We start from the raw sequence: 27,264 nt of genomic DNA on the forward strand, positions 1-27,264 counted from the left end.
ATTACCGCACAATTTTCTTATTGCCCTATAATACCTAATAATGATGTACCACTGATAACCACCTGTTTTTTACAATTAAAATTGTATATGTATTTTCGTCACTGGAATCCGTATTTTTTATCGAGATACAATCATGCATAGGAATTATTTTATCGTTTCAGTTTCCCATCAGAAGAAACTTGATTGATTATGCGAAAAAATATTCAATATTGATATTTCATCACTTATACGAAGAATTCACTTTTGAACAATTCTTCAAGCTCCAATTGGACGAAAAAAAAATGATGGCAACAGTAAGCAAGACTGACAATACGTTTCCTGTAATTAACATCTCAATTTATTTTTCCACTTGTCCATTTTCGCTGTTATAAATAAGAAATCATGCTTAACTAGTTTCTTTTTATATGATAAAAAAGTTAAGCTGAGTCAAGGTTGCATTGACCATATTATCCTACCTATATATGCCTAGGGCCTCCAATAGGTTAAAGAAGGCCTTGCAGAAACCTCCATTGATATTTAACTAAAAAAAAAGCTGAACTCATATATTTCAAACTGAAATTAACAGTTATCATCAACTAAAAGCTTTCGCTGAATCATAATTACGAATGCTCAACCTTTGGAACATTCAAAATCATTCAAATCGATTTCTAATAAAAATTATTGATTTCCATTTTTCAAGTAATGAATCATGATATTCTTCTTTTTTATTGATATTGACTTCTGGAATCATTAACTAAGTAATGTAATTCACATTACTATACTTCATTCACTTTTATTTTAGCAGTCGGTTGGCCATGGAAATTTGACACATTTCACTCTGTATAGTACGAAAATGTGGGGTTATGAAGCTTGTCAAAACATTTTTGGGTTTTAAATCAACGCTATGTTTCCCGTTCTACGTAAAAGTTTCTGCTATTACGTATTTTATCACAATGTCGAATCTCTTCGGAAAATATTATATGTGACGAACAAAATTGAAGTTTATGCAAACTGATTGAAGGCATACCAAATCCAGTTATTCACATGGAAAATACAAGAGATCAGTATAATATCATAATATGCACTAGCTTGAGGAGAGTTGATGTTCGTTATCTTCTTTGGCTTACATCATTTTTAGATTTCAAAAATATTAACTCGAAGATGAAATGCATATGATGCAGTAGTTGGGAATGGGTATCTCCCGAAGGAATTAACAGATAATTACAAGAATGTTAAATTCTTCAACAAAAATCATCTTGCATCAATATAAGTAAAAGAAATTGAAGGAAGTTTCAAGTTAAGATGAACTTCACCTTTGAACAAAAATTTCACATGAATAAACAAGTAACAGGGTAACTTGCGCGTATTTGTGGCTATTCATCTTAATACATTGATGTAATAATAATAATTATAGGTATTTATTAGTACCATAAGACATTTACATTGTATAGGACAAGTCAAATGAAAAATAGAAAAATCCATTTTAGGGAACTTATTCTCCGATGACATTTATCGAAAATCCTGTAGTAAACTTTTCGCATTAATTCACTCAAACATAAAATTCTCGAATGCCACCACTTTTTTAGGTCTCCCAATAGAAGGAAATTCTGTGTCATCCTCTTCATTCACAATCTTTCTGATTTTGGAAATATTCAGCTGAAATATAAGTCGTTTAGATTCAGATGAAACATTATATAAATTCTCTTACATTGAATTATGTTCGCTACCGTCTAACGTATTGTGGATTTTAGAATATCAGGGTATAACTATTTGAATGGGCGGACCTGAATTCTAAATATCACTTCCTGAAACCCTGTCTCTTTTTTCAATCACTTTCGGCATTTTCGTAATAAAAATTGATATTAGTTGTGGCAACGGCGTTATGACATTAACGACATTTCATGAGTGCCAACTTAACTTCGTTCTAGTTACAAAAACTTGAGGAAATTATTTCATGGCCAACCGACTGCTAAAATAAATTTGAATGAAGTATAATTATAAATGCCCTCTCCTTCCATGTCACTGTGTATTTGGAAAGTTTCGCACAACAGTTCCATAAATATATTTCTGATAAAAATTCTCGGAATAATTTCAATTTAAGAAAAACATTCCTTATTGCCCCCTTCCTAATCTGAATTCAAATTAACCGAAAAGTTAAGTCTCATCCCAAAATTATTACAGGGCCGTTAAACCCAATTGGCAAATAAACATTAACTGTCATTTGTCAGGTAGTTTGAGATTTTGAAAGGGGGCAGAAATTTCGGTGGTCATCTTACGGTTCTCAGAAAAAAATTACGTACCTAGCTATTCCTACGAGTATATAAATGAACGTAAATGGGTGTCTTGGTACAGTTGTGCTTCGTTTTTCAATTCGTGTCAGTACAGTTAAAATTTTTAATCTACAGTGTGTTTAAAACCTGAAATATGTCGCGAAGAAAGAATAGAAGAAGTCACCACAATTCTCGCAAAATGGTAAGTGCATAAAAGTTTTCTGTAAAGAGATTTGCAATGATTCTTGAAAATCTTGTATACGCGGAATCTTTGATTCGTACAAACATTTTAACAGTTGATTCTTGAGGTCAAAAGAAACACTTTTTTTCTGAACCATTTTTTCCGAATCGGCTCGGTTTAAAAGATACAGGCTGATGAAAAACCATAAAAAAATGTTCTCTCACTAAAGGTTTCATCGAATGAAATGAATTTCGGAATATAGTTTTTCATTTATTTGATGAAACTTTTTTAAACACAAAATATCACCTACATCTCCAGTTTTTCCATTATGACCATTACGTACCATGAACTGATTTGACTGATTGCAATTCTGTTTAAAAGAACCATATATGTGTAGTGTCATAGATTCTGCTTGTTATTCTGAAGGGAATCTTGTTTCTCTATGGCTCATTATGAAAACTTAAAATGGCTATATCTTTTTATCAGGGCTGAATCGAAAAAAATGGTATAAAAAAGAGTGTTTCTTTTCACCTCAATAATCTATTGTTTTAATATTTGTAAGAGTCAAAGATTCACCCTGTATAGACCGACTGAATTTTTGTTGTTCACAAAACCTGATATATAAGTATTAACTTCATAACAATCGCCTAATTTCTCTTAAATTCTTTACAGACCATCAATATTCCAAAAGAAAATATTGAGGATCCTCAGAAAACCGATCTTCATGTGGCTGTCGAAAAGGGAAATTTGAAGAAAGTCCTGTTTTTATTACGAAAAGGAGCTAATGTCAATGCCACTGACTCGAAAAAGGTTACCCCCCTCCACCTGGCTATACAATTTAGGCATCTCCATCTGGTTGAAACCCTGGTGACTAATGGTGCCAATGTTGAAGCAGAAACATGCGACGGTTCCACGCCTATCCACATGGTGAATGATATCAGTGAAAAGAGAAAAGAATGCATTGAAGAACTTCTCAAATATAACGTCGACTTAGATGCCATTGATATAAGGGGGAACACCCTGCTGCTGCTGATTGCTAAAAAATGGCCTAGTCCTGAATTGATCAGGCTACTTTTAGATAACGCCAGCGATGCCAGCAACACCGATTTCAAACTGAACAATTGTCTGCATTGCCTAGCGATGCTGACGAATGTGAATCCGGAGATTTACAAAGAAGCAACATATATCCTCACAGACCGTGGCATAGACGTAAACGCGATAAACATGGCCAGCGAGACGCCTTTGCACAAAGCAGTCTCCTACGGTAACCTTCCAATGGCTGCTTGTCTTCTGCGACACGGAGCAAGATTGGACATGCTGAACAAGCAGAATTTGAATCCGTTCGAGCTGGCCATCAAGAGACGAAATTCTAAAATGAAATTATTGATCATGAAATACGCCTTCATCCATACACTGAATGGAATTCCTATTCCTGAGAAGATCCATCAGGATATCTACTCTGACGATGAGCTGAGATGTCTGTGGCATCTTCTCGATAAGGATTTAATTCATTTCGAGAACTCCGTCAGGTTTGATGGGAGATTCCCATTTACACCTTTCCAAATACTGAGTGGCCGAATTTATATGTATCCGACGCTTATCTCGTCTCTTGATCCTTATACAGCGATGGTTGGCGAACCACGATCAGCCTTCTTCGACGAGGTTTTGGAAACCTGGGAGCTTACAGTCAGGAGAATTAAAGATATATATTCAGAAAGGAAGGATTTCACCACAATCGGTTTACCAATTATTCGACCAAGTTCCCATATGAGAGGATTGTAAATAATAATTGTGTTTATATTAATGTATATATCGATTTAAAGAATGCCTTTTTTCTGTTAATAAATTCATCGTTAAAATACACTGCGTAAAAAATTAATGCACATTCTGAAAATCCCAATTTTAATGAAAGTTAACTGTACATTGACTTTATTTATAACTTATTTTTTAAGTTCTCTCGGGAAGGTTTTGAACGAAACAAGACACACTAAATGGAAGAAAAATTCAGGATTTCACCGAATCTTATGTGAAAGAAGAGAAATGAACAATTTTCAAAATACTGAAATGCTGATGAGTGATTTAATACTTGGTATTTCCACCCCTTGCGTTAATTACAGTTCGGCAACGGCGGTTCATACTCAAAATGAGTGATCTTAAAATGTTTTGATCTAATCCTTCCCAGATTTCTCCGAGTTGGATTCCTAAGTCAATAAGAGTAGCTGGATGATTTTCTGAACTTCTCAGCCTTCTATTGAGGTTGTCCCAAACCTGCTCAATCGGATTGAGATATGGACTTCTTGCTGGCCATTCCATTCGAGAGACTTCAACCTCTTCAAGGTACTCCTGAAGGATGCGCGCACGATGGGCTCTGGCATTATCGTCCATAAAAATGAAATTTTCATCAATGTATGGGGCAAATGGCACTACATGCTCATCAAGAATGTTCCTTATATAGGTACTTATCAGCATTCATAGCTCCATTATCAACGACCACTAGGTCTGTGCGAGCAGTCAAAGATATTCCACCCCATACCATAATCGATCCTCCCCCGAAACCAGTAGTATTCAGGAAATTGCACAGAGCATATCTTTCATGTGGACGTCTGTATACAAGGGAACGTCGATCACAATGCTAGAGGCAGAATCTAGACTCATCTGTGAAGAGAACTCTTTCCCAATCGGCCTCTTCCCAATGGATATGCTCTCTCGCAAAATCCAAACGCGCCCTTCGACGGGCTGGGGTAAGAGCTGGGCCTCTTGCCGCCTTAAATCATATTCTATATTTTTGCGCAGTGTATAATCTCTTTCAATATTCACAATTCCACAGAAAAGCCCTTCAGCCAGAACGTCAATTATACAGTTTAATGATCCATTAACATTTTAATATTTCATTGAACGCTGTATGCAGGGTGTTCCACGAAATGTGACCCTTTTGCTTTATGCGAAATGTGTGACAAGAAATTTTTTCGAATCATGTTGTTTCTTTAATTTGTTTATATGTCCGAGCTTTTGTTCTTTCAAATTTACATTACTCATGAAGGGTTATGTGGGGTTGTTAATATTTGTCATGCTCTCTACTACAACCGTTGGTTATTGCCATTCATAAACTTAAGCATGTCGTATATTTTTGTGTTCCACGTTTCTTCGAAGGGATTTTACCCCGGACTGATATGAGTACTTTACAATGATTCCAGGAATTTTACGGCAGTTGAACATTACGAATCTATTTTACTTCGGATGAATGTTATCGGAATTGTTTGGTACCTGGAAATCTAAAGAGTTCTAATACCCTTATGACTTCTAGTACCTACATTGCATACCTATATAAAAATCCAAATATTATATTCCGATGCATTTTGAATATTTCTTCACAGTGTTCACTACCTCTGAAGAAGCGATAGGTTCTTGTGAGTGTTATAATTTTAGTTTTACGCGAAAATGTTGAGTGGAAGTTTGCAGAGGCGGTTCTCCAATTCTTTGAAGAGGGTGAGTAGAAATTGTTTACTTTTCGTCAATATTTCTTTGAAAAATACGTACGCGATTTTTTTGTATTACTTAGATTCGAGGTACAAAATATTGTTTTCCTTTAGAATATGGAGAATTGTTGTTTAGTCGTTGATTTGTTTTTCTCCAATTCTGCGGATTGTATCCGGAAATTTGTTTTATTTCGAATTTTTCAAGTACTGCTGGTAATTTTTGCGAGTGTCACCAATATACAGGGTGAGTCTTTGACTCATACAAATGTTTTAACAGTAGATTCTCAAGGTCAAAAGAAACCCTTTTTTCTTATTCCATTTTTTCGAATCGGCTCGGTTCAAAAGATACAGGCTGTTGAAAAACCTCAAAAATTGTCATTTTCAGTTCTATCTCACAAATTGTTTCATCGAAAGAAATGAATTTCGGAATATACTTTTTCATTTATTTGGTGAATCTTTTTCGAACACAAGATACCACCGAAGTCTTCCAGTTTTCTCATTATTATCATTACGTACGATAAAAATACCAAAAAGTCGAAGACTACAACCCTTGAACCTAAGTTGAATGCTATCTAATGAATATTTGGACGTTTTGAAAAGTAAAGTATTCCTCATATTTTCTCGTATAATGCGCCGTTTTCGAGTAATTTGATGTTCAAAAATTAAAAAGTATATGTGAAATTAGAAAAATCTAATCATCTCGATTTTTCTGATGATGATGTTGATAACATTCATAAGCGTCTTATTAATTATTCATTTCAAACATAGGTCAGGAAGTTCGTAGACAAAAGAGCCCGAACTGGAATAGACGCCCCCGTTGATGAAGCCTACAACTCTGCGCTTCATTTAGCGGTACAGAAGGGAAGCCACAAAAAAGTGTTAGACCTATTACAAAGAGGAGCCTACCCCAACGTAACAGATCAAGAAAACGCAACCCCTCTCCACATGGCCGTCCAATTCGGACACCCCCATCTAATCGAGACACTGGTGAACTACGGCGCCGACGTTGAAGCGGAAAGAAACGATTCTTCCAGACCTATACACCTGGTCAGGGATTCCCCGAAAGCTCTGGAATGCCTGGAAGAACTCCTGAAGTGCGGGGCCGATTTAAACGCCAGAAACGCGACGGGAAACAACTTGTTACAGCTGATCGTCAAATCTGAGGAGAAGGATATAAAATTGATCAAGAAACTTCTGGACAGCGGTATCGACGTGAACAACGTGGATTCGTTGCGGAACAATTGTCTGCATACTGTCACTGGAAACCCTGCCATACCGCATCGTAGAGCGAGATTCATCGCTAAATACCTCATTGATTATGGGATAGACGTAAACGCTAAGAACATGCTAGGCGAGACGCCCTTACACGAGGCAACCGCTGGAGACAACGACAATATCGTCTCCATGCTTTTTCGAAACGGGGTGAATCTTGACGTGGTGAATTATGACGAAATGACGGCTTTTGACATGGCCGCGGAGTGCGGAAACGTTTCCTGTCTTTTCTTGATGATCAAATACGTAATCATCAACAAACACAGAAACTTGCCAGTTCACGAGAGCGTGGTACGAAAGATAGAGTCTGATCGGGATTTGACACGTACTTATCGGGATTTCGAGAAAGAATTCATCGGACTGAAGGATAAGAAAATATTTAACTGTTCCATCTACGACATACTTTGCCGGAGAGTGGACAATATTGTTGGCGCTACTGAAGTAGATAACCCGTACGAGGAGCTTTCAAAATCATTCGTGAGATCTTCTATCTTTTACAGGGAAATAGTCGAAACTTGGAACGAAATAAACAGGAAAAGAAACTAATTGTATGTGCCTTTAATAGGTACTGAACGAAATTCATATCTTCGGTATCAACTAATTCGTGTAAGAATACTAGAAAAGATGAATTTTATTTCAAATTGAACAATTTTTCATGCATAACTGCAACTTTCAGTGCCAGAAATGGAAAAACCTTTTGATGCTGAGGATTATTCAGTCATTAACGAGATTTTTTATCACTTTTATACAGGATTGCTCGATGTTCTTGAAGTGTCGACGAAAATATGCCTTTTTCTTATTGTAGTTAATCGATGGAAGGTGAATGGACAAAGCTTGTTCATTTATTTCTGTAACTGTGATATTCATTTAGATAATTCATCAACTACCACCCTATGAAAAAGGCATGTTTTCGATGATACGTCAAAATGTCAATCACTTCTAAAGTGTATGTCATTAAAAATACATTAAAAGTCCAATACAATAAGTTTAACCATTTCATCCCTATAATGAAAAGGGTCAACTTAAAAACACATCAAAAAATTATCCTCATATCAGCAACAAAAGGTTTATCTATTTTCAGAAATAAAACTTACGGAAACCTCAACTATATACCTTTGTCACCCCTCGTAGAGGATGCATCATAAACTCCACAATTATAAATGACAAGCTGCGTAATTATAAATAAAAACTGAACATTTTTCTACAAAACAGCATATATACCGAATATATAAATTTTGTGCTCCACTTTCTACTCTCCCTGTATTTTCTATATGATGTGATAATTTGTGTAATATTTTATTCTTAAAAATATTATTAATGTTAATCATTAGTTCGAAAAAGTGATATTTATGGTGATATTGTGACAAATATACTGTTTTCATCAATCAAATGTTTTCTTACGAATTTAATCCTATACTTCATTCACTTTTATTTTAGCAGTCGGTTGGCCATGGAAATTTGACACATTTCACTCTGTATAGTACGAAAATGTGGGGTTATGAAGCTTGTCAAAACATTTTTGGGTTTTAAATCAATGCTATGTTGCCCGTTCTACGTAAATGTTTCTGTTATTACGTATTTTATAACAATGTCGAATCTCTTCGGAAAATAGGTGACGAATATAATTGAAGTTTATAAAAACTGATTGAAGGCATACCAAATCCAGTTATTTGCTTGCATAGAAAATACAAGAGCTCAGTATAGTATCATAATATGCACTAGCTTGACGAGAGTTAATGTTCGTTATCTTCTTTGGCTTACATCATTCGTAGATTTCAAAAATATTAACCCGAAGATGAAATGCTTATGATGCAGTGGTTGGGAATGGGTATCTCCCGAAGGAATTAACAGATAATTACAAGAATGTTAAATTCTTCAACAAAAATCATCTTGCATCAATATAAGTGAAAGGAATTGAAGGAAATTTCAAGTTAAGATGAACTTCACTTTCGAACAAAAATTTCACATGAATAAATAAGTAACAGAGCAACTTGCGCGTATTTGTGGCTATTCATCTTAATACATTGATGTAATAATAATAATCAGGTATTTATTAGTACCTTAAGACATTTACATTGTATAGGACAAGTCAAATGAAAAATAGAAAAATCCATTTTAGGGAACTTATTCTCCGATGACATTTATCAAAAATCCTGTAGTAAAATTTTCGCATTAATTCACTCATACATAAAATTCTCAAATGCCACCACTTTTTTGGGTCTCCCAATAAAAGGAAATTCTTTGTCATCCTCTTCATTCACAATCTTTCTGATTGTGGAACTATCCAGCTGAAATATAAGTCGTTTAGATTCAGATGCAACATTATATAAATTCTCCTACATTGAATATGTTCGCTACCGTCTGACGTATTGTGGATTTTAGAATATCAGGGTATAAGTATTTGAATGAGCGGACCTGAATTCTAAATAGCACTTCCTGAAACCCTGTCTCTTTTTTCAATCACTTTCGGCATTTTCGTAATAAAAATTGATATTAGTTGTGGCAACGGCGTTATGACATTAACGACATTTCATGAGGGCCAACCTAACTTCGTTCTAGTTACAAAAACTTGAGAAAATTATATCATGGCCAACCGACTGCTAAAATAAATTTGAATGAAGTATATACAAATGACGGTGTCTATAGAGAGCAAAAAAAGTTTTTAGGAAATTTTTGCATCATAAAATAATATTCCTTCATTTTACTAACTGATTTATTTTTCCCCGTATAACAATACTCAAGACGAACAACTTATTTCGAGTTTGAACCTAACATTACATTAAACAATCTGTTACTGAACACAATACTCGATGATTAACTCAAAACTATCCAACTATATTAATAATTGTATTGTGATCAATTCCTTTGATGCCTAGTCTCTTGAATACCTACATATTCTAAAATTCCCTATGTAACAATCATATTGACCAATGGCCAGAAAAATTGTTCCTTTCTACAGGTCATCTACACATGATAAATTATACACCCTGGTTCTATTTGATTTATATCAAGAGACTCAACACTCTCTCTAGCTTCCAACGTGTCACGTCCTTCAAACCTCTTTTCCGAATCAATTATTTCCTGATCGACAACAGATGCAATGTCTCCAATAGATGATAAATCGCCAAAAAATTTCCTTATCTTCCCGAAAAGTTTGAATCTGTTGAAAAATCCTTCATTGAGTTCATTTTCCGAGGAGAACCGAGGCTTAGTACCCTCGGAATCATTGCGACTTGTTGGCCAAGACGCTCTCGCACTACCACGCTCTGGTAGATCAAGACGCAAGGGCCTACTTATTGTATAAACGTCGGATTTGGCGATATTAGAGCTAGTGGAGGATCTGGTGAGGAGGCTCTCCAGATACCTGATCTCATCGTCCAGAGCTTCAATCTCGCATTTGAAAACTCTGTTTTGGATCTCGAGCCTGTTGAGTAGCTCCTTTTGATCTTTATAAATGAACCGTCTCGTGTTACATTCGAATTTCAATCCCATGCTCTGCATGAGTAAATCGTCGTTTTTCCTTCTGCCGAATAAAAGCTGGAATTGCGGAAGGAACAACAGGAACAGCGTTAAGGATGTTGCGATTATGATGCTGCAAGAGCTACTCAAATAACTCAGTACCACGTATTCCGCGATGAAATTGGACAAAATGAGCATTACAGCTGTGAAAATTACGGAGTATACACAGATTCCGATATATCGAAACTCGTTAAGGGTAGGGACTTTCACGTTTCTGTTTTTCCATGCAACCAGAACTCCCATAATGAGGGCGATTCCTTTGTATCCATAAAGGGCGAAATACCATCCAGCGGTGTTTTTGGATGCGCAAACTTGAACCTGAAATGAAACAAAAGTCTTAAAAAACCATTTATAGGTAGAATATGATATCATTATCATTTTCTCTCAGATAGCGCCATCATATTAGCTCAGTATAGTGATTATTCGATGTCTGAAATTATAAGAAATATTCTAGCACCTTCTTGAATTTCAAAGAATTACTTCCCCTAAAAACTGAACCAATCTAGTTGGCAATTATTTCACTCAAACTGAAAATTACTGGAAACCTCGTATGTTTTACCTACATATATTGGATATGCTATTATGCAATAGCACGAAACATTTTTTTGGTCAACACATTTCTCTCAATTAAATTTCTGGGTTTATAATAAATTGAACTAATTTTGACAAAGCAGTTAACCTGCACTCGCTCAGAAGCAGAAATAGCTTGAAGCAGTTCCGAATGCTGAAATTTCAACTTGGAATACTAAGAGAAAAGAATCCCTATTTCCACCTTGCAAATTAGAAATACGAAGCCTGGCATCATTAGGACGGAAATTCTCTGCTCTCTGCGTACGAACTAAACCGGACTCATTTATTAAAACCTTATTGATAGAAAATCTTCTTCTCTTTGATGTGGGCTGTACGCGTGCGCTTTTTCAAAAATCGGGAAAATCTCCTCGCTTATATGGGATATGGAATGCTCAATAATTTACAGAGAAGAGGTATTAGCTTTGAAATACTTTTGGAGTAGCCGGGAATATCCGGTATTCCGTCTGGTCCAGTTCTTTCTTGGAATTCGGTCCATAAATCACCTGAAATGATCCTTAATCCCTGAAATAATAATCAGTTGGACGTGTTGGAGCAATTTTTCCTAATCAGGATCATCATAATGTTAAAGAGAATGGTTCCCTTGCAACTTCGCCATTTTGCAACTGGACACATGAGTCCAAACTATTCTTAGATGCATAAGTCTGGGTGAAGAGATCGGCCATGTCCTTTGACGAAGTTTCAAGAAAACCATACTCTTTAACAGAGAGACGATTTCTATTACGAAAAATTGTTGACAAGAACTAGTGTTATTTCAATCAGATAAACAACATTTCTTGGTCCCTCGAGCCGGATCGGGATTACGGCTTTACAACACTCGTCTCATCAAAATCTAGCGAAAAATTGTTGAGATTGTCGTTCCTTCAAGGGCTCATCACTAACAACCAGGCACTTAAATCGAAATTAGTTTTAAGAGGCACAATCGTGTAAAAAATGGTTTCCTTAGTGATAATTTCATCTTCTAAAAAAATTCGAAAAATGCGAAAAATTATTGCTTTTTACAGCTCCTGTAACTCTAAAACTTGTTACTTCAGCAAGATTATATATGCGATCGTTTTTGTTCGAAATTTAATATAGATATTTTTATATACTTATAATATACAATTTGCGCTAAACCGCATATTTTTCGAGATATTTAAGAAAAAGTGTAAGGACTGTTAAGAACAATTTGAAGCTGGATCGAAGTAAGTACATATTTTGGAGTACTTGGACCGTACAATCAGTGATATTCGATTAGAGGTTTTTTTAAAACTTGAACTTAAGGGAGAAGTAATACCTCGAGAATCTTCATTCAAAAACCGCTTTCACTATAGTCTTAATTCAAGCTTTCAATTTTGTACGTAAAGCTTTGATTTTTTTTTAAATTGAAGTCTCTTTTTTTTTTCAATTTTGTTGGTTTTTTATGAAAAAAAAGTTGCACTATAGTGTCTATACAAAAAAATGTTTCCACAATAATTCTTTATATATTGCAAAAATCTTCATAGTGATATATACCAAAATTACGCTGAAATTCAGGAATAACTGAAAATTATTCAATATTCCTAATAATATCATCTCCCGCTTGGTAATTTCTATCAGTTCGTAATTCAAGCTTTTGCTCAAAGATGTGGCACATTTCCGGATTTGGGGTAACATCCGTAAAGCAGCCAATGTCGATCGTCTTGATCTCGAATCGTATGTAATACTTTCCCTTAAGAGGGGTCTACACCGTTTTAGTGATCAGTTCAAAAAGAAAAAACGAATATCTTACGTCAGAAACTACTAATTCATATGAGGTTTTCATTATAATTCAATTCAATCAGTTCGGCATCTCGGAAAGCCAGAATTTTTTTTTATTCGTCAAACGGAAAAATAATTAAAAATTTTTTCATTGAAGAACAAATATTCATTCATGTTATTAACTTTCCGAGGTGAAACTATCTCTTCTATGAATTTCCACATGAAAAAATTCCTCGAAGAGTCTCGCCATTGGCTATAATTCGTATCCTGGTGAAACTGAAAAAAGACGTTAGTTAAGTGCTGCCATCTTTTCAACGAAAGTGGAAACCATTGTATTATACTATTCGTAACTTCTACTCATCGTTCAAGTGTTGCAGCAACACCCCACATTCTGGTAGTCTTTCCCCCTCATACGAATGGCGAGAAAGTCCCGTGTTATAAACTCCTCTTAAGAAAACTTCACAATGAATATCACTGAAGAAGATCAAGACATTGATCAAAAGCTATGATTTATCAATAAAAATTACACATAATAAGACCTGTTGTTGTGACTTACCCGATAGTTAATGCTTTCTGTTTCAACGAAGTCTAATAAAAAAAAAATTTTCGTATTATTATGAAAGCAACTCACCTGATTCTGATAAACCACGTTGCTTCTACCGATAAAATTCAACGTCAGGTTGTGCAGCTTCCTGTCCAACGGATCGATCACCACCCACAGAGACAAGATGATTGCGTCGACAACAACAGGAGTCGAGATGAGAGCAATCAAGTGTGTATCTTTCAAGAATTTCGTTTTAACGACGCTTGTTCTGCAATTGTTGAAAAGCTTATGAACCCTGTAGGTTTTAGCGAAGATCGATCCAAAGACCAGGGAAAATCCGGCTGACAAAAGGAACGCTTTGGCCTGAAAGTATGATTATGAGATTTCGTCAGGGATCCGTTCAGATGGAATTGATAACATATTTGATGGGCCGGCTAGGCTACTGGAAATTCCGATGAGCATGCAGCATTACGCACTCTTTGAAGAATATCATTTGTTTTTCTCCTCCCTTTCAATTCAGACACCTTTTGATCCTTAATGTTGATGAGGAATTCCGAACTGAATTCATTTTATTACACGTTCATATAACGTGTCAGTCGAGCCTTTAGGAATTCAGTCAAAAATTATAGATATCATGATCCAGTTCAAACTGACAATTATGTATAAAGGTGCCTACAGAATACTCTGACTTGACGTGAACCACGTCATAATGCGCATGATTCAAAGATCTAACATACGATTCTCCGCGGAATCATTCAAATTGTTCTGACGTGACGTGGAACGTGCATTCCCACGCTGGTGTGAACGCTTCTGCGGAAAACCCTATGTTAGATTTTTCCTTTATCCGCAATATGACGGGGTCATACGTATCTGTAGGCATTTCAACTTTCAGTTCGAACTCACAATTGTACATAATCACTAGTTCAAACTTAAAATCATAATATTTGCTTTGAACAGATTCATTCATCTTTTTATCATGGCGTAATCGGAAAAAATGGTATTGGGAATGTATTTCTTTAGACCTCAAGAATCTACTGTTAAAATATTTGTACGAGTCAGAGACACTCCTGTATAACTTGATTACAGTGTTAAATGATTAAAATGACGAAAATTAGCGAATTAGGAGAATTTTTTGTTGGCATAAAGATCATAAACCACACCAAGAGAACTGATCTCGATGTTTTGAAATTGCATATTTGACTACTGCATTTACAGCGTTTTCTTCGAAAGCGTGCAACTTTTGCGATAACGGAAATAATATCATAAACGAAAATCCAAAATGTTCATGGGGCTTGATTTTGACACTAGTTGACACCCCATGTTGTCATTGATGCAGGATATGGATAATTCCAGTTAAAAAATATTTGTATCCTTTTATACCCTCTTCAATCTCAGTTGTAATGTAGAATTAAAATATGAAGAATATTCTCACATTAAAGTTCACAAAAAATCATCTGAATCAAATAAGTACTTCAAGAGATAGCCACTTTCGAAAATGTGTTAAATTTTGGTAGACACCGATGTTTTTTATACATTGATGTATCGGTACAGAGGTATTTTATTTAATGATGATTTTTTTATTTATCTATATAAGGATTTCATTCCATTGATAATGGACAATGGTATGAATGTTTATAAATTTCAATGATACTGATATGCACTGGTGGCTATTGAGAAATCAGGAATATTTATCATCTCACCCATGGGCCACACAACACAGGTTATTCTGTGCATCGGTTTCTAAATCGTTGTGTGGTCCTTTTTGTCTGTTTATAATACTGTCAACCTGTTATTGTGAAAATTTGAGACAAATAAACAAATGATGATGATGATGATAATGATGATGATGATGATCTTCTACAATAACGAAATCAAAAGTTTCAAGACTCTAGAATTATTGTCACTAGACATTGGCCTTTCGTCTAATAGGAGTTTAATTCTAGTACCTATGTTACTCACAGTACAAAATCCGGTGAAAGTTTTCCTAGAAACCTCAATAATCTTATCAATTTCCATGAGTATAACTGAAAAGTATACTAGAATACATCCAAGAACTGCCACGTTGTTCAGTTTGGGACTGGATAACTTCAAATTCTTAACAGCCCGAAACTTCAGGTTGAAGTAAAGGAACAACATAGAAGCCATAATTCCCATGCATGTTGTTGAACAAACCATGTAGTAAAGGAAAAGCGGCATTTTCAATATTATAACTTTCACAATCCGTTGGGCAATTGGGACTTTTCCATGTTTCCATATCACTGGGAAGCAATTTATACATCCAAAATTCAATTTGTCAACGTCGGATTCGTATACAGCAATTTGGAGTTTTCCTCCGCCTGAAAAAATGATCATTTCATTTGATGAAATGGGAAAAATATCTGGAAGAACCTTGAATTTGAGTGAAGAGTGAGTTTCCCACACGATCTGGGCCAGAAAATCGAACGGGTCCCTGAAACAGACTTCCTTCACAGAATTCGGAGTGTCTTTACATTTTATTCTCAAATTTAAAAGGGAACTTGTGTGCTCTTGGATGAAATGCAGCATAAATATAAGATAAGGGATGCTTGAATCAAACTTGCCTTGATGTTTATTCTTGTATTAAGAATATAAAGAATAAATAATTAAATTTTATCCAAATGTACCAAATCTTATACAGGGTGTATTCAATTGTAAAACTGGTAAAAATAAAGCGTTTCACCCAGCAACTTTTGCTTATAAATATATGATTATGTTTATGGGGCTCCAAACAGACAAGTGAATTATACAACCAATCGGCTTTACTAATCAACAAAGAACAATTTAGCTCGGTTAATCAATGGAGAGTTTCTGAGATACCGAAATAATTGGCTTCAGCCTAGAACTTACAGAAAGTCCTGCGAAACTTAACGATTCCATCTCCTCCACAAATTGAGCAACCATCTCTCCTCTGCGGTGGTAATAATATTTCGAAGTGCTGCATGTAATTAACCTATTTCCTCTGAGGGCCAAAGCTATGGCCCATACGGCATCGTAGACGTACTTGATAAATTTCGATTTCACCGTCGAATTGAAGGTTTCTAAGGAATAGTCACTCTGAAACATGGACAGGAACACTATTAACACAATGAATGAGTTTTAGACAGATAGACAGTTTTAGACGATAAATGGGAAATGAATATTTCAGAGAAGCTCCCAATGTTACTGTATGTATACGCATGAGGTTCTATCTTTGACTAGGGTATGATTTCGCTCTTGAGTGAAATAATTCTATGGTTACTATCTTGTCCCTTATTTTTAAAGGATTATTTCCTCGTCTTCTAGTTTCTACTTTTAATTTCTACAACTTAAAATCAAATGAGCTCCCAGCAGTACCTAAACTATACCACAAGCTAGCTCTAGCTAGTGATACTGTGTAGAGCATATTTGCTTACATCGATCGATTTTATTCTTTCGCAAGACTCAAAACAAGCATTTGTTGATAGGTTTTTAACCTATCCATGTAAATGGAACTGGCTGCAGTCTATTGCAATACCATATAGTTACTAGAATAAATACAGAGTGGAGTAAGTGTACTGCAACTCAGTCCTTAACCGCGAGGTATACTAAAACGTTCTCAAAAATATGGCGATAAATGTACATTAGACTGGGTTTCTACATTGACCTTGGCCTTTCGCATGTGTGCCTAAGCTCCTCGCCCTCATCACCCTCTAGCTCGAAAACGGCGAAGGGTATGAAAGATTGCTTCAGACAAAAGTTGTATAGAATTTCATTATATACAACTTTCATAATGAATACAGAAACGATTAGAGGTACAGGAAGGGAGATATTTAAAAAAAATGCCTTGTTATCATCGTCAAAGTGTCAGATTGAAAACCCCCCCCGATTATTGTCAGATTAATGGGTCAACACGTCTGCAACACCAAGATCAACCATCTGTATAAAAATCTGACACGCTCGAATATGTACAGGGTGGGCAAATTTCGATGTTTTAGCACTACAGTTTTTAAACCAGAGGAGATACACAAAATCTGATACCCCATTCTCGTTATCTTCTTCTGAGGAACTAACAATAGTAGTAGTCATTTTCGGCCAATTTCTTTTGTTTTCGAGTTATAAGCAAAAATTGGAAAAGTGGCGATATCGAAAATAATTTATATCTCCGCTAACACTGATGATAGAGCTCTGAAATTGAAACATTATACAGGCACTTTTTTACGTAGAATCCAGTGGCGTGCTCGGCTTTTTAGCAGGATTTTTTATTACGAAGCTATGACTATGACAAAGTTATGTATCAGATTTTGTCTATCTCCTCTGTTTTAAAAGCTGTAGTGCTAAAACATCGAAATTTGCCCACCCTGTACAAGAAACGATTTTTTTTGCATTTTCAAAGGACCGCTGTGACCTTGCGTCCGAATTGTCAGTCCCTTGGAAAGTAGCTTCCTTTGGGTACAATATACATATCCTCAAAAAATCTGACACGCTAAAAAAAAATTTTTTTTTTACCATTTTCAACTCTTTCGTACGGCCAGCCCCCTCCTCCCACGAAAATTGTCAGATTAAAATGAATTTATATTCAGAGACGCGGAGGGCATATAAAATATCTTAATCTGACACGCTCGAGTATGTACACCTGACGATTTTTTTCACATCTTTGAATACTTGCAGACGCTTTCCCACCTCTGAAAGTGCATACATCATAGAACCTTTTTTTCCTCTCTACCATCTGCTCTTTAAAATCTACTAGGTCTCCACGACGCTGTAAATCCCGATTTAGCATCATCGGTTCTCCAACTAGATGATCCAGCACTGGGATGCTAAACATAGCCACAATTCTCTTTACAGACGCGAAATGAATTCATGGAGCTAAGATCAAATGAACCTGGCGGTCAAAGCTATGACTTGTCCATACATCTTAAGAATGTGCATCACTAAATGATGGAAGTGCGAAGTGAAATGAAAAATTAGCCTTCATATATGAGTTTTCGAATTGCAGGGTTGCTGGAAGTTTTCTTCGCAATAAATTTGTTGTGGCATACTGGCATAGTAACGATATATCGAAACGTAGGATTCAATTTCACAGTTGATCGGCTGATTTTACGAAATACCAAGATGATATGCTATTTTCGACTATCCGTTAATTGAGTCTGCAGTCGATTGTGCCACTAATTGTTCTGACTTTTCACTGGCAACGATCCCATCCTACACACTCTCTGACTTAATGCCATGATTATTTGGATTGCGTCCACAAAGCTGAAATTAATTGGTGTTAGTGGTTGAATTATTCCTGGAAGTTTTTGCGATGTTCACAACGTGGGTGTTCTGCAATTCGAAAGAGTTTTCTGCGACACGAATGCAGTGTTTGATTGGGGCTTGATGAGAAGCATTCATAGCTTCATATTACAATCAGTTCTAGTGTTTTTTACAGGGATGCATGTGAATCATGGCAAATACATTCAGTGGTATGGTTTTTTCGCACACAGCAGGAATATGAAACATTATATGTTGACAAAATAATTAATACTATAGGTACCAAAAAAAACTCACAAAAAACCTATAGTATTGGTTGTGATGACAATATGAGTAGACAAACCTTGGAGCGATACGAATACGTATTTCTGAATTTTCTGCAAAACCACCTTTTTTGTGCCTTTTTTCCCCAGAATTGAATGGGAAACCATAAGTGAATTTTATTTTTCGAAAATCTATCCCACGAAAACATTTTCAAAGGAAAGGGTTGGGATTTTCAACCCCTAATAATAAAGTTATGAGATCTATAAAAGTTGTGTGAGTAACATCAACTTCATATTATTTATAGTTTTATGACTCAGTGTTTCTTAGAACCCGTAAAAAAATTTAAAAACTGTCAACTCGTCATCGCCTTCCAAAGGCTGTATCTTTGAAAGGAGGTCGATTTCGAAAAATTTTTATAGGAACTACCCCTGCTTATTTTCCCCGAGGAATCATCTCCCTGAATCCTTCGCATTTGTTTACAGACAGCCTGTATAATATTGTCTTAGTAAGAAAACACATATCGGCAACCAAATGGAAAATGCAATGTTTTTTCCTAGATAATGAAGTTTTGACGCCAATTTCAGATAGACTTAAATTATTGTGCAAGACGAACAGAGAATAAGGCGATCGTTTGTCCATTATTATACACAATCAACCTTCAATCACTCCAATAATAGAGTTCCTTTGGTAATCCTACCGTCATCGAACATTGTGTGAATCCCCAATTATATTCAACGTGAAAGATCGGTTTTCCCCGGTGCTTCATCTGGATTATTATCGTAAGATGATGAGTTTATGGAAGACGTTGCGATCAAAGTTGTTCATCACATAGTGAAATGAAGATATTAGTTTACATAAACGAGGAAACATTAAAATTGACAAGGCAGGTCATCGTTATCTTCCAGTTTTTTTGAGCTTCACAATGTGATTTGGATTCCTTCATTCGAGGATTTGGTTATTTATAGTGTTCATTTTTTAGTATCAATATACTTATTTATTATAATTGTCGCTGTTAATGAATTTTCTGCTTAAGAAATATTTATGCTTATTTAGTGTTTAATCGTACCAATATTGGCCCTTTTGTCGTTAGCTTTAAAGAACAGATTGTTTGAGGCAAAGGAAAAGGATTTGATATTCAAAAGTTAGACGATAGATTCGAAGATTGCTCGGTTATAAAAATATCAATTTTGTTTTGGAATAGCTCTGCATGGGATTTCAAAGAGAGGGTTCAAAGAGGTCCCTCTTTTAACGCGTTTTTTATCAAAAAGGTAGTCTTTTTATCCGAAACTTATTCTTCCTTATATCAGGATATCACGTAGGTACTAATATAGAAGCCTAAGAAAGAAAGAGTCCAGATGAAATCGAAACGTACTTTTAACATACAGTGCTGGTCTCTAACTTGGAATGATTTGAGTTGATATCAGAGAGATCAGTAGTGACAGCAGTTCAGATTTCTTCATCTTCGAACTGAATAAAAGTTTGTTATTTCGTACCCAGTGTGACTTAATATACCCTTCAGGTAATCTTAAACCTGAACGTTTCGTAGACAGCATAGCCGATTGTTTAGCCTTCACACAAATGGGTGAAACACATGCTCGGATCACAGTGACTGGATACAACTTTCATAGGTCCACTATCACTATGTTACTCGAGGGTTGTTCTAACAGTATTTAGATCACGCTGTAGGCTCTCTGACGGTAAAGTTGTAGATTTTTGTGGCAAACATAGACCATCTACAGTAGAACGGACTGGAAAGGGGAGACGTACACAAATTAAATGGTGCCCAATATGGAACAAACACATTGAGACTCAATCAAGCAAGGCTAATGTAATTTTTTGGTCTACTCGAAGAATGCTTGGTAAAGGATGGGGCTTCAAACCACACATCATGCACTGTTTGTACAGTGTAGTGATGAGCCCTATCCTTACCTACGCATCTCTGTTGTGGTGTACTTCCATGGGGAAGAACTGCAGCCGCAACATTATGACTTGATGTCAGAGGAACGCATGTCTAACCATCACAGGCGCTCTGAGATCCACCCCTACGGCAGCTATGGAGTGTCTGCTGGGCTTACCTCCTTAACACCTTGTAGTTACACAGGTGGCTATGCAGACAGCTCTTAGAGTTTGGGAACGGGGACAATGGCGCGGTAAAGGACTATTCAGGAAGCACGCGAGGGCTCTGAAGATGGTGAAGGATGCCAACGCATTCTTTCTCCATAGAGGGGGCTGCGCGGGCACAAGCTTCTACTTTGCCGAACCCTACAGGGTAATTATCCCTAACAGGGACCTATGGTCTACACCAAACAGGCTTCTTGAGCCTGAAGGTCCCACTTGGTTCACCGATGGCTCTATGATGCCCACATGGACTGGAGTGGGAATTGTGGGACCTCGTTTAAATCTGTCCATCCCTCTAGGAAAGGTTTGTTCCATAGTGCAGGCTGAACTGTAGGCTGTTTTGGTCTGCACACTAGAGGGTACCTACTCCGGCCAACACATCTATATTTGTTGTGACAGTCAGGGAACCCTGAAATCCTTTTCTGAGGAAAGAGTTAACTCACACCTAGTAGAGGAATGCAGGGAGCTGCGGGAGCTAGGCTCTGATAACATTGTGAAAGTTTTCTGGTGCCCGGCGCACGCAGGAGTTCCGGGAAACGAGATGGCAGACATACTTGCAAAGCGGGCAGCCCGCTCAACTTTTGTTGGTCCGGGACCGGCGTCAAGAACTTCTTCAATAGATGGCTAGACAGGAAGTTTTCCTCTGAATGGAGCATGAGAAGTGGTCTCAAACAGTCGAGGCTTCTCATTGAGAGACCATCCTCTTTGCCTGAGGTCAAAAAACTCTTAGCTCTTGAGAGGAAACAACTGAGTCTAGTGAATGGAGCAATGACTGGCCATTTGTTTAATAAACACTCAAATAGAATGAGATTGACAAGCTGTTCCCTGTGCCGCTGGAGCAGGAGCACGGATGAAACAGTTGAACACATTCTGTTCTTCTGCAGCAACCTTGAAGACTTAAGGATGACAAACCTAGGAAACACAACACCCATAACTGCTATGGTGAGAGGGACTCCTCTCTGTAGACTTGTGGCGATTTTGTCAGCATGTCACAGAGTTTGAGTTTCTCCAACTACAAGCGAACGAACAATTGGTCACGAGGCCTCAGTTCGGCCCAGTGGGGCCCCGCACCTAGAAGAAGAAGATGGAGCCCTGTGGAACTCCAGAAGTGACTGTTTTCTCAGCAGGTAATGAATCGCAGACTATAATAATGATTGGATAGAGAGGCTTTTATCCAAGATAGTATTTCACCTGCCTAATGCCCAGGTGTTGGAGTTTATGTAAGTGTCTTCGATATGGAAATCTATCAAAAGTTCTCGAGAATTCTAGATACAATACATCGAAGGAATACCAACCTCCCAGGCCAATACATATCAAGAAAAAACTGTCTTTGATTTACTCAAGTTATTCCAAGTTGGGGACTCGCACTGTATATGTAGAATGTCATTGCCAGTTACATATACAAGAAAAAAATATTTACAAAATATGTGGATTCAATATGTTGCCGGAGAATGTTCTAATTTTTGGACTAATTTGACTAGAGCGAAACGGAGTCCTTCCACTCGCAACGGACAACAGAATGACATCTGAAACCACACGGGAGGCACATACGTACAACGGCCAACAATTATGTTGCGAAACTTGAAATAATTAATCATTTGATAAAGCTTTCGCCGTACGAACGCTCTGTTACGCTCAGAATCCACACTTGCAAAGCTAGAAACTTGCGAAAGCGGGTGCTATAACATCGATTGTTGACATGCTAGAATGTTTTAATTAGAGAAGTTCAAATACCAATCCGTAAGCCGAGGTTTCGTTATCCACAACCTCATTGACATCGGAAACCAAAATTAAGCCCTCAGTCGCCTGCTTCAGTTGCTCCACTTTGCAATCTTCGGTTTTCCAGGGAGATTTCCACCACGATTCCTGATGATCCTGCAGGATCCACACGTAATCCTCGCGATGCATTTGCAGGTGGAATACCTTACAAACAGAGACGGATTAAAGGATTCTAGATTAAATTAGATACATGGCAGAGCATAACAATATTCGTGTCTAACGAAATCTAAATCAGTATTCCGAAGGCTCAAACATCTTGCCATAGGCAACCCAGATTATTCTTCGTTGAATATCCAAATATTTTCGCATATTATTAACAGATATCATCAATTAATATATCTTCATTCGAACAGAACAAATACAGCAATTTGATGAAAAAATTCATTTCTTGTGTTTCAGATATTGCAGTAAAAAACTCAAAGTTTCAAAAAAAGAAATGCACCTTTCAAAATGTCCATAAAAAAATTACAACCATAAATTCTTGTGCTGCATTCAGATCTGTACTTACTTCACAAAATATAGTACCAGCCAATGCTGAAGAAAAACTTGCTAGAATTATTCGTACATCCAAATCCTGAAAAATTAGAAGAACCTTGCATCAAAGAAGACGGCAATTAGTTATATATTAGGATAACTAGATATTCTCTCAAATTTTAGGTATAATGCTTTATGGACAGTGCCATGGTTTCACCCATGCAGCGAAGCTACATGGACACACTCTATAAAATACCAACCTTCAGTGTTTTCAGCTGTTCTTTGTAATTATCGACAGAGAAGGTTATAGTTGCTCTACAAGATATATTGGCCATTTCCAATTCTTTGACCAGGTTATTGATTGGCAGAAGGAAAACATTTTCACTCTGTGTGAAAGAAATGACGACCTCCCAACCGAAATGCCTGAGGAACTCAATTTTGGCAGAATTGTGTGAAGAATCCGGTGGAATCGTTCGAAAGAATAGAGGAAACTTCTTTCGATCGCTGAGGTTTGGAGAGGTTGAGCCGAAGGAGATCTGAAAGCATGAGCCCTTTGAGAAATAACTGAAATACACTGCTCCACAATTGATAGGGATCATAGTATAGCATCTTATACAGTCTGATTATAAATCTGGATATGCCGGATAAGTGGGACTCCTCCTATAGTATTGATGATAGTTTCTAAAAGGTTACTAAAATATTGAAACGTTTTAATGCAACTCGAATGGTCAAAAATTTGACAAATAAGCAGGTCTTGACGAACAAAGCTATATGACAAAAAATATTACAATTGATTGAGAGAAGTCACCTCAAAATTCTACCACAAATTTGCAACTAAACCATGGATCGACATTCTACGTTCTTTAAGGAAGTGTGAAGTAATTTATTTCTTGTTTTTTTTTCAGAGCTGTTCAAGATCAAGGTTGAAATCATCAATTCATGAAACTGAATACTCACCTGCGGAATATTCCAGTATGGTACAATATTCGCTAAACGCTCGGTGACATTTGAGCAACCAGATCCAAGTAAAACAAGAATATTTTTATTGGAATAAAGAGCGTAGAAAAAGCGATCTACTCCTATGCCTGGATCACACTGAAAAAATTGTGCACAATGGGAAATTTGTAATGAGTGACAAGATGGACATATTTCGCTTACACTCTCAATGGAATTAATCTCTTATCTTAGGTCTTAGGTTCTAATTATTGGGAAGACTCGATGCATATGCCCACCTATATGGCTATATGGCTGCTACTATAGAGTACAACTCTGTTATAAATAAGTTTGCAGCAACACTGAAAAGTCTCTTTTTATAAACAACGTTTCCAATTCTTGAAGCATAATTCCTTTCATATTATTCTCTTCATAATATGTTAAATGTATCGGATTACGTATTGAATCAATAATTGTGAATTTCAAACTGTGTTTAAATAGAACTCATACTTGGGTGTCATGAAACAATAAACAATAAGATAAAAATTGCAAATTTCAACTCTTTAACTATCACAGAGTGTAGTAGATCGGTGTAAGACCTCTGTTATTCCACTCCCTGAGGAAAAAAAAAACTTTTGATACAATAAACACTTAGGTTCAAAACAAATAAGTTGAGAAACAAATACAAAAGATAACCGCGTATGAAGCCTATAAGAATTACTGGCGAAAAGAAAAAAAGAGAAGATTTATAATAAATACACAAGGATTTTGAGAGGTTATAAGGAGCATCTGGATTTTAGCAAGAATATGCTACACCTACTGACCTTACAGGGCATTGTCACCTCAGGAAGAACCTAGTGAGAATAGCAGAAACTGCCTGATGATGGTCATAATGAGAAAACTGAAAGACACGGGTGATATCTTGTGTTCGAAAAAGATTTCTCAAATAAATGAAAACGAAATTCTTTTCACTCGAGAAAACCGTTCGTGAGATACTCAGAATTAAAAATAACATTATTTTATGGTTTTTCAGCCTGTATCTTTCAAACCAAGCCGATTCGGAAAAAATGGTGAAGAAAAAAAGTGCATCTTTTGACCTCAAGAATCTACTGTTAAAATTTTTCAGTGAAAAAATACTTTTTCCGTCGACCTGAACGAAAAATTACATTTTACGTACTTATTTTCGAACGAAAAGTAGACTATTTTTGAAGGCGAGTACTTTTCGTCCTGATTCACTTTTCGTACTGATTAACTTTTCGTCCAGCTGTTTGTCACCAAGCAATATATTAGATCCCGGGGCGATTGGATCAATAGGTATAGTGTGAATACAGAATTTCATGAAAACATAAGTGCCTGTGACAGAGTAACCGTCATTTGATGTTGTCAAATTAATTTTTTTTCGAAGTCGGCTAGAGTTTACCAGTGAATTAGGTAGGTGCCATGACTTGGCAATTACGGACACCTAGATGAGGACATAAAACGGGTAACTTCTTACTTTCATGAAGGTATGTGAACCTCGACGAAAAAATGTAAAATGCACCTCGGCAAAAAACTGTCTATATTGTCTCGCCTGCTTGCTATCCTCCGCTGCGCCTCGGCTATCAATTTGCAGGTTTGACTGTAATAGACAGTTTTTTCGTCCTTGGTACATGTGTACAAATTTGTGAATTTTTTCATATGAGAGCTAAAGCAATGTTGATGTTAATAGGTAGGTTTTATTTCGATTGAAAGATAATAACAGGAGAAATCACAGATATTGACGTTGAAAATATGAAAGAAGAAGAGATAAGGTGTATGCATATTATGATTCAAATACATCCATCGTGTTCAACAACCTATGTTTGACATCAAAATGCTGTATTCCAATGCCAAAGATGTGTATATTAGGGGTCACTTCATTCCACACGTGACAATATGTATAAAGTAATCAATATGAAACCGTATATACGCTCCCAAGACTACGTATCACTCGTTAACTTGATTGAATTGAATCACTCACCCGGGTATCATTCACTATTAACTTCAACCTGTAACCTGGTAACACGTTCATTTCATTTATATGTTGTATAGCAACTTGGGCAGCTAATATTTCACTTTCACCCTCCTTTCTCACACCCCACTTAGTTGACAACTCAAAAAGTCCCAAAATATTCACAAGTTTTCTCTTATTCGACGACGCGTTCGATAGGTGATTCGTCTGGAAAAAAGAATAATTTTCGAAAGAAGGATTTCCATTCGCGTAATCGAAATCGCTCATGAAATTTGTGTCATTCACGAAGGAATTATACGGCTTTTTGTTGGGGACTAACAATGGATCCTTCATACTTATGTAGAGAGTGATAAGACCCACAGACACGAAAATAATGCACACGTGTTTCTGAAACAAATTCAAATTCATCATCTCCCAACTGAAAATGTCGCAGCAAAACCTTCCAGATGGAATTTTTCATACCAAAACGTTAAGGAAAGGCATGTAACACGAACTGAACTTTAAAACAATATCCTTTTGGGGGTTTAAAGAGGCCTGTTGTAATGTACTTCAATATGCGCGGTAGGAAAGGGCCCCTTCAGAACAATCGACAAGTCAGCTTTTTAATTTCCTTCCCCTCAGATTATCAAGGTTTCGGCACTTGGTCGACGATGTGAGATGAGGATCTTGCTCATTGTTCCAGTAAAAAAAGCAATAATTTTAAGAGCTCCGGTTCTAAAACTGGAATAGAGTATTTGATACACACGCATAAAAGCAAAAATTATAGAGTTAACTCTATAATCTTTCTAAAATATTAAGCTGGCAGTTTGAGTAGCTTGAAAAAATAAATCAAAAATAATAATAATAAGGTTTTTAAGAGTTGAGTTACATTTTACTCACGAAAGGATTTGGGTTAATAAAGAACTGTAATGGAAGTACAGACAAATAAAATT

At 36.4% G+C, this 27,264-nt stretch overlaps 2 protein-coding genes across 3 annotated transcripts; one reads left to right on the forward strand and one right to left on the reverse strand.

Moving 5' to 3' along the window:
* Window positions 1-5,868: 5,868 nt before the first annotated feature.
* Window positions 5,869-7,724, forward strand: LOC123310401 (putative ankyrin repeat protein RF_0381). Its single transcript, XM_044893870.1, has 2 exons — window positions 5,869-5,916; window positions 6,675-7,724. The coding sequence occupies exons 1-2, from the start codon at window positions 5,869-5,871 to the stop codon at window positions 7,722-7,724; spliced, it is 1,098 nt and encodes a 365-aa protein (XP_044749805.1).
* A 2,149-nt stretch (window positions 7,725-9,873) lies between these two features.
* Window positions 9,874-26,800, reverse strand: LOC123309478 (gamma-aminobutyric acid type B receptor subunit 2). 2 transcript variants are annotated; one of them, XM_044892622.1, is made up of 11 exons: window positions 26,631-26,800; window positions 26,342-26,539; window positions 24,367-24,504; window positions 23,670-23,945; window positions 23,444-23,509; window positions 22,891-23,079; window positions 16,414-16,620; window positions 15,937-15,997; window positions 15,508-15,884; window positions 13,636-13,911; window positions 9,874-11,015 (listed from the first exon to the last, which is right to left on the reverse strand). In XM_044892622.1, the coding sequence occupies exons 1-11, from the start codon at window positions 26,790-26,792 to the stop codon at window positions 10,143-10,145; spliced, it is 2,823 nt and encodes a 940-aa protein (XP_044748557.1). In that variant the 5' UTR covers window positions 26,793-26,800; the 3' UTR covers window positions 9,874-10,142. The 2 variants fall into 2 exon arrangements, with proteins under 2 accessions (XP_044748557.1, XP_044748556.1); XM_044892621.1 differs by having other exon boundaries at window positions 26,342-26,770.
* Between the last annotated feature and the right edge of the window lie 464 nt (window positions 26,801-27,264).

The sequence above is a fragment of the Coccinella septempunctata genome, chromosome 3, assembly GCF_907165205.1.
Source record: "Coccinella septempunctata chromosome 3, icCocSept1.1, whole genome shotgun sequence".
NCBI lineage: Eukaryota > Metazoa > Arthropoda > Insecta > Coleoptera > Coccinellidae > Coccinella > Coccinella septempunctata.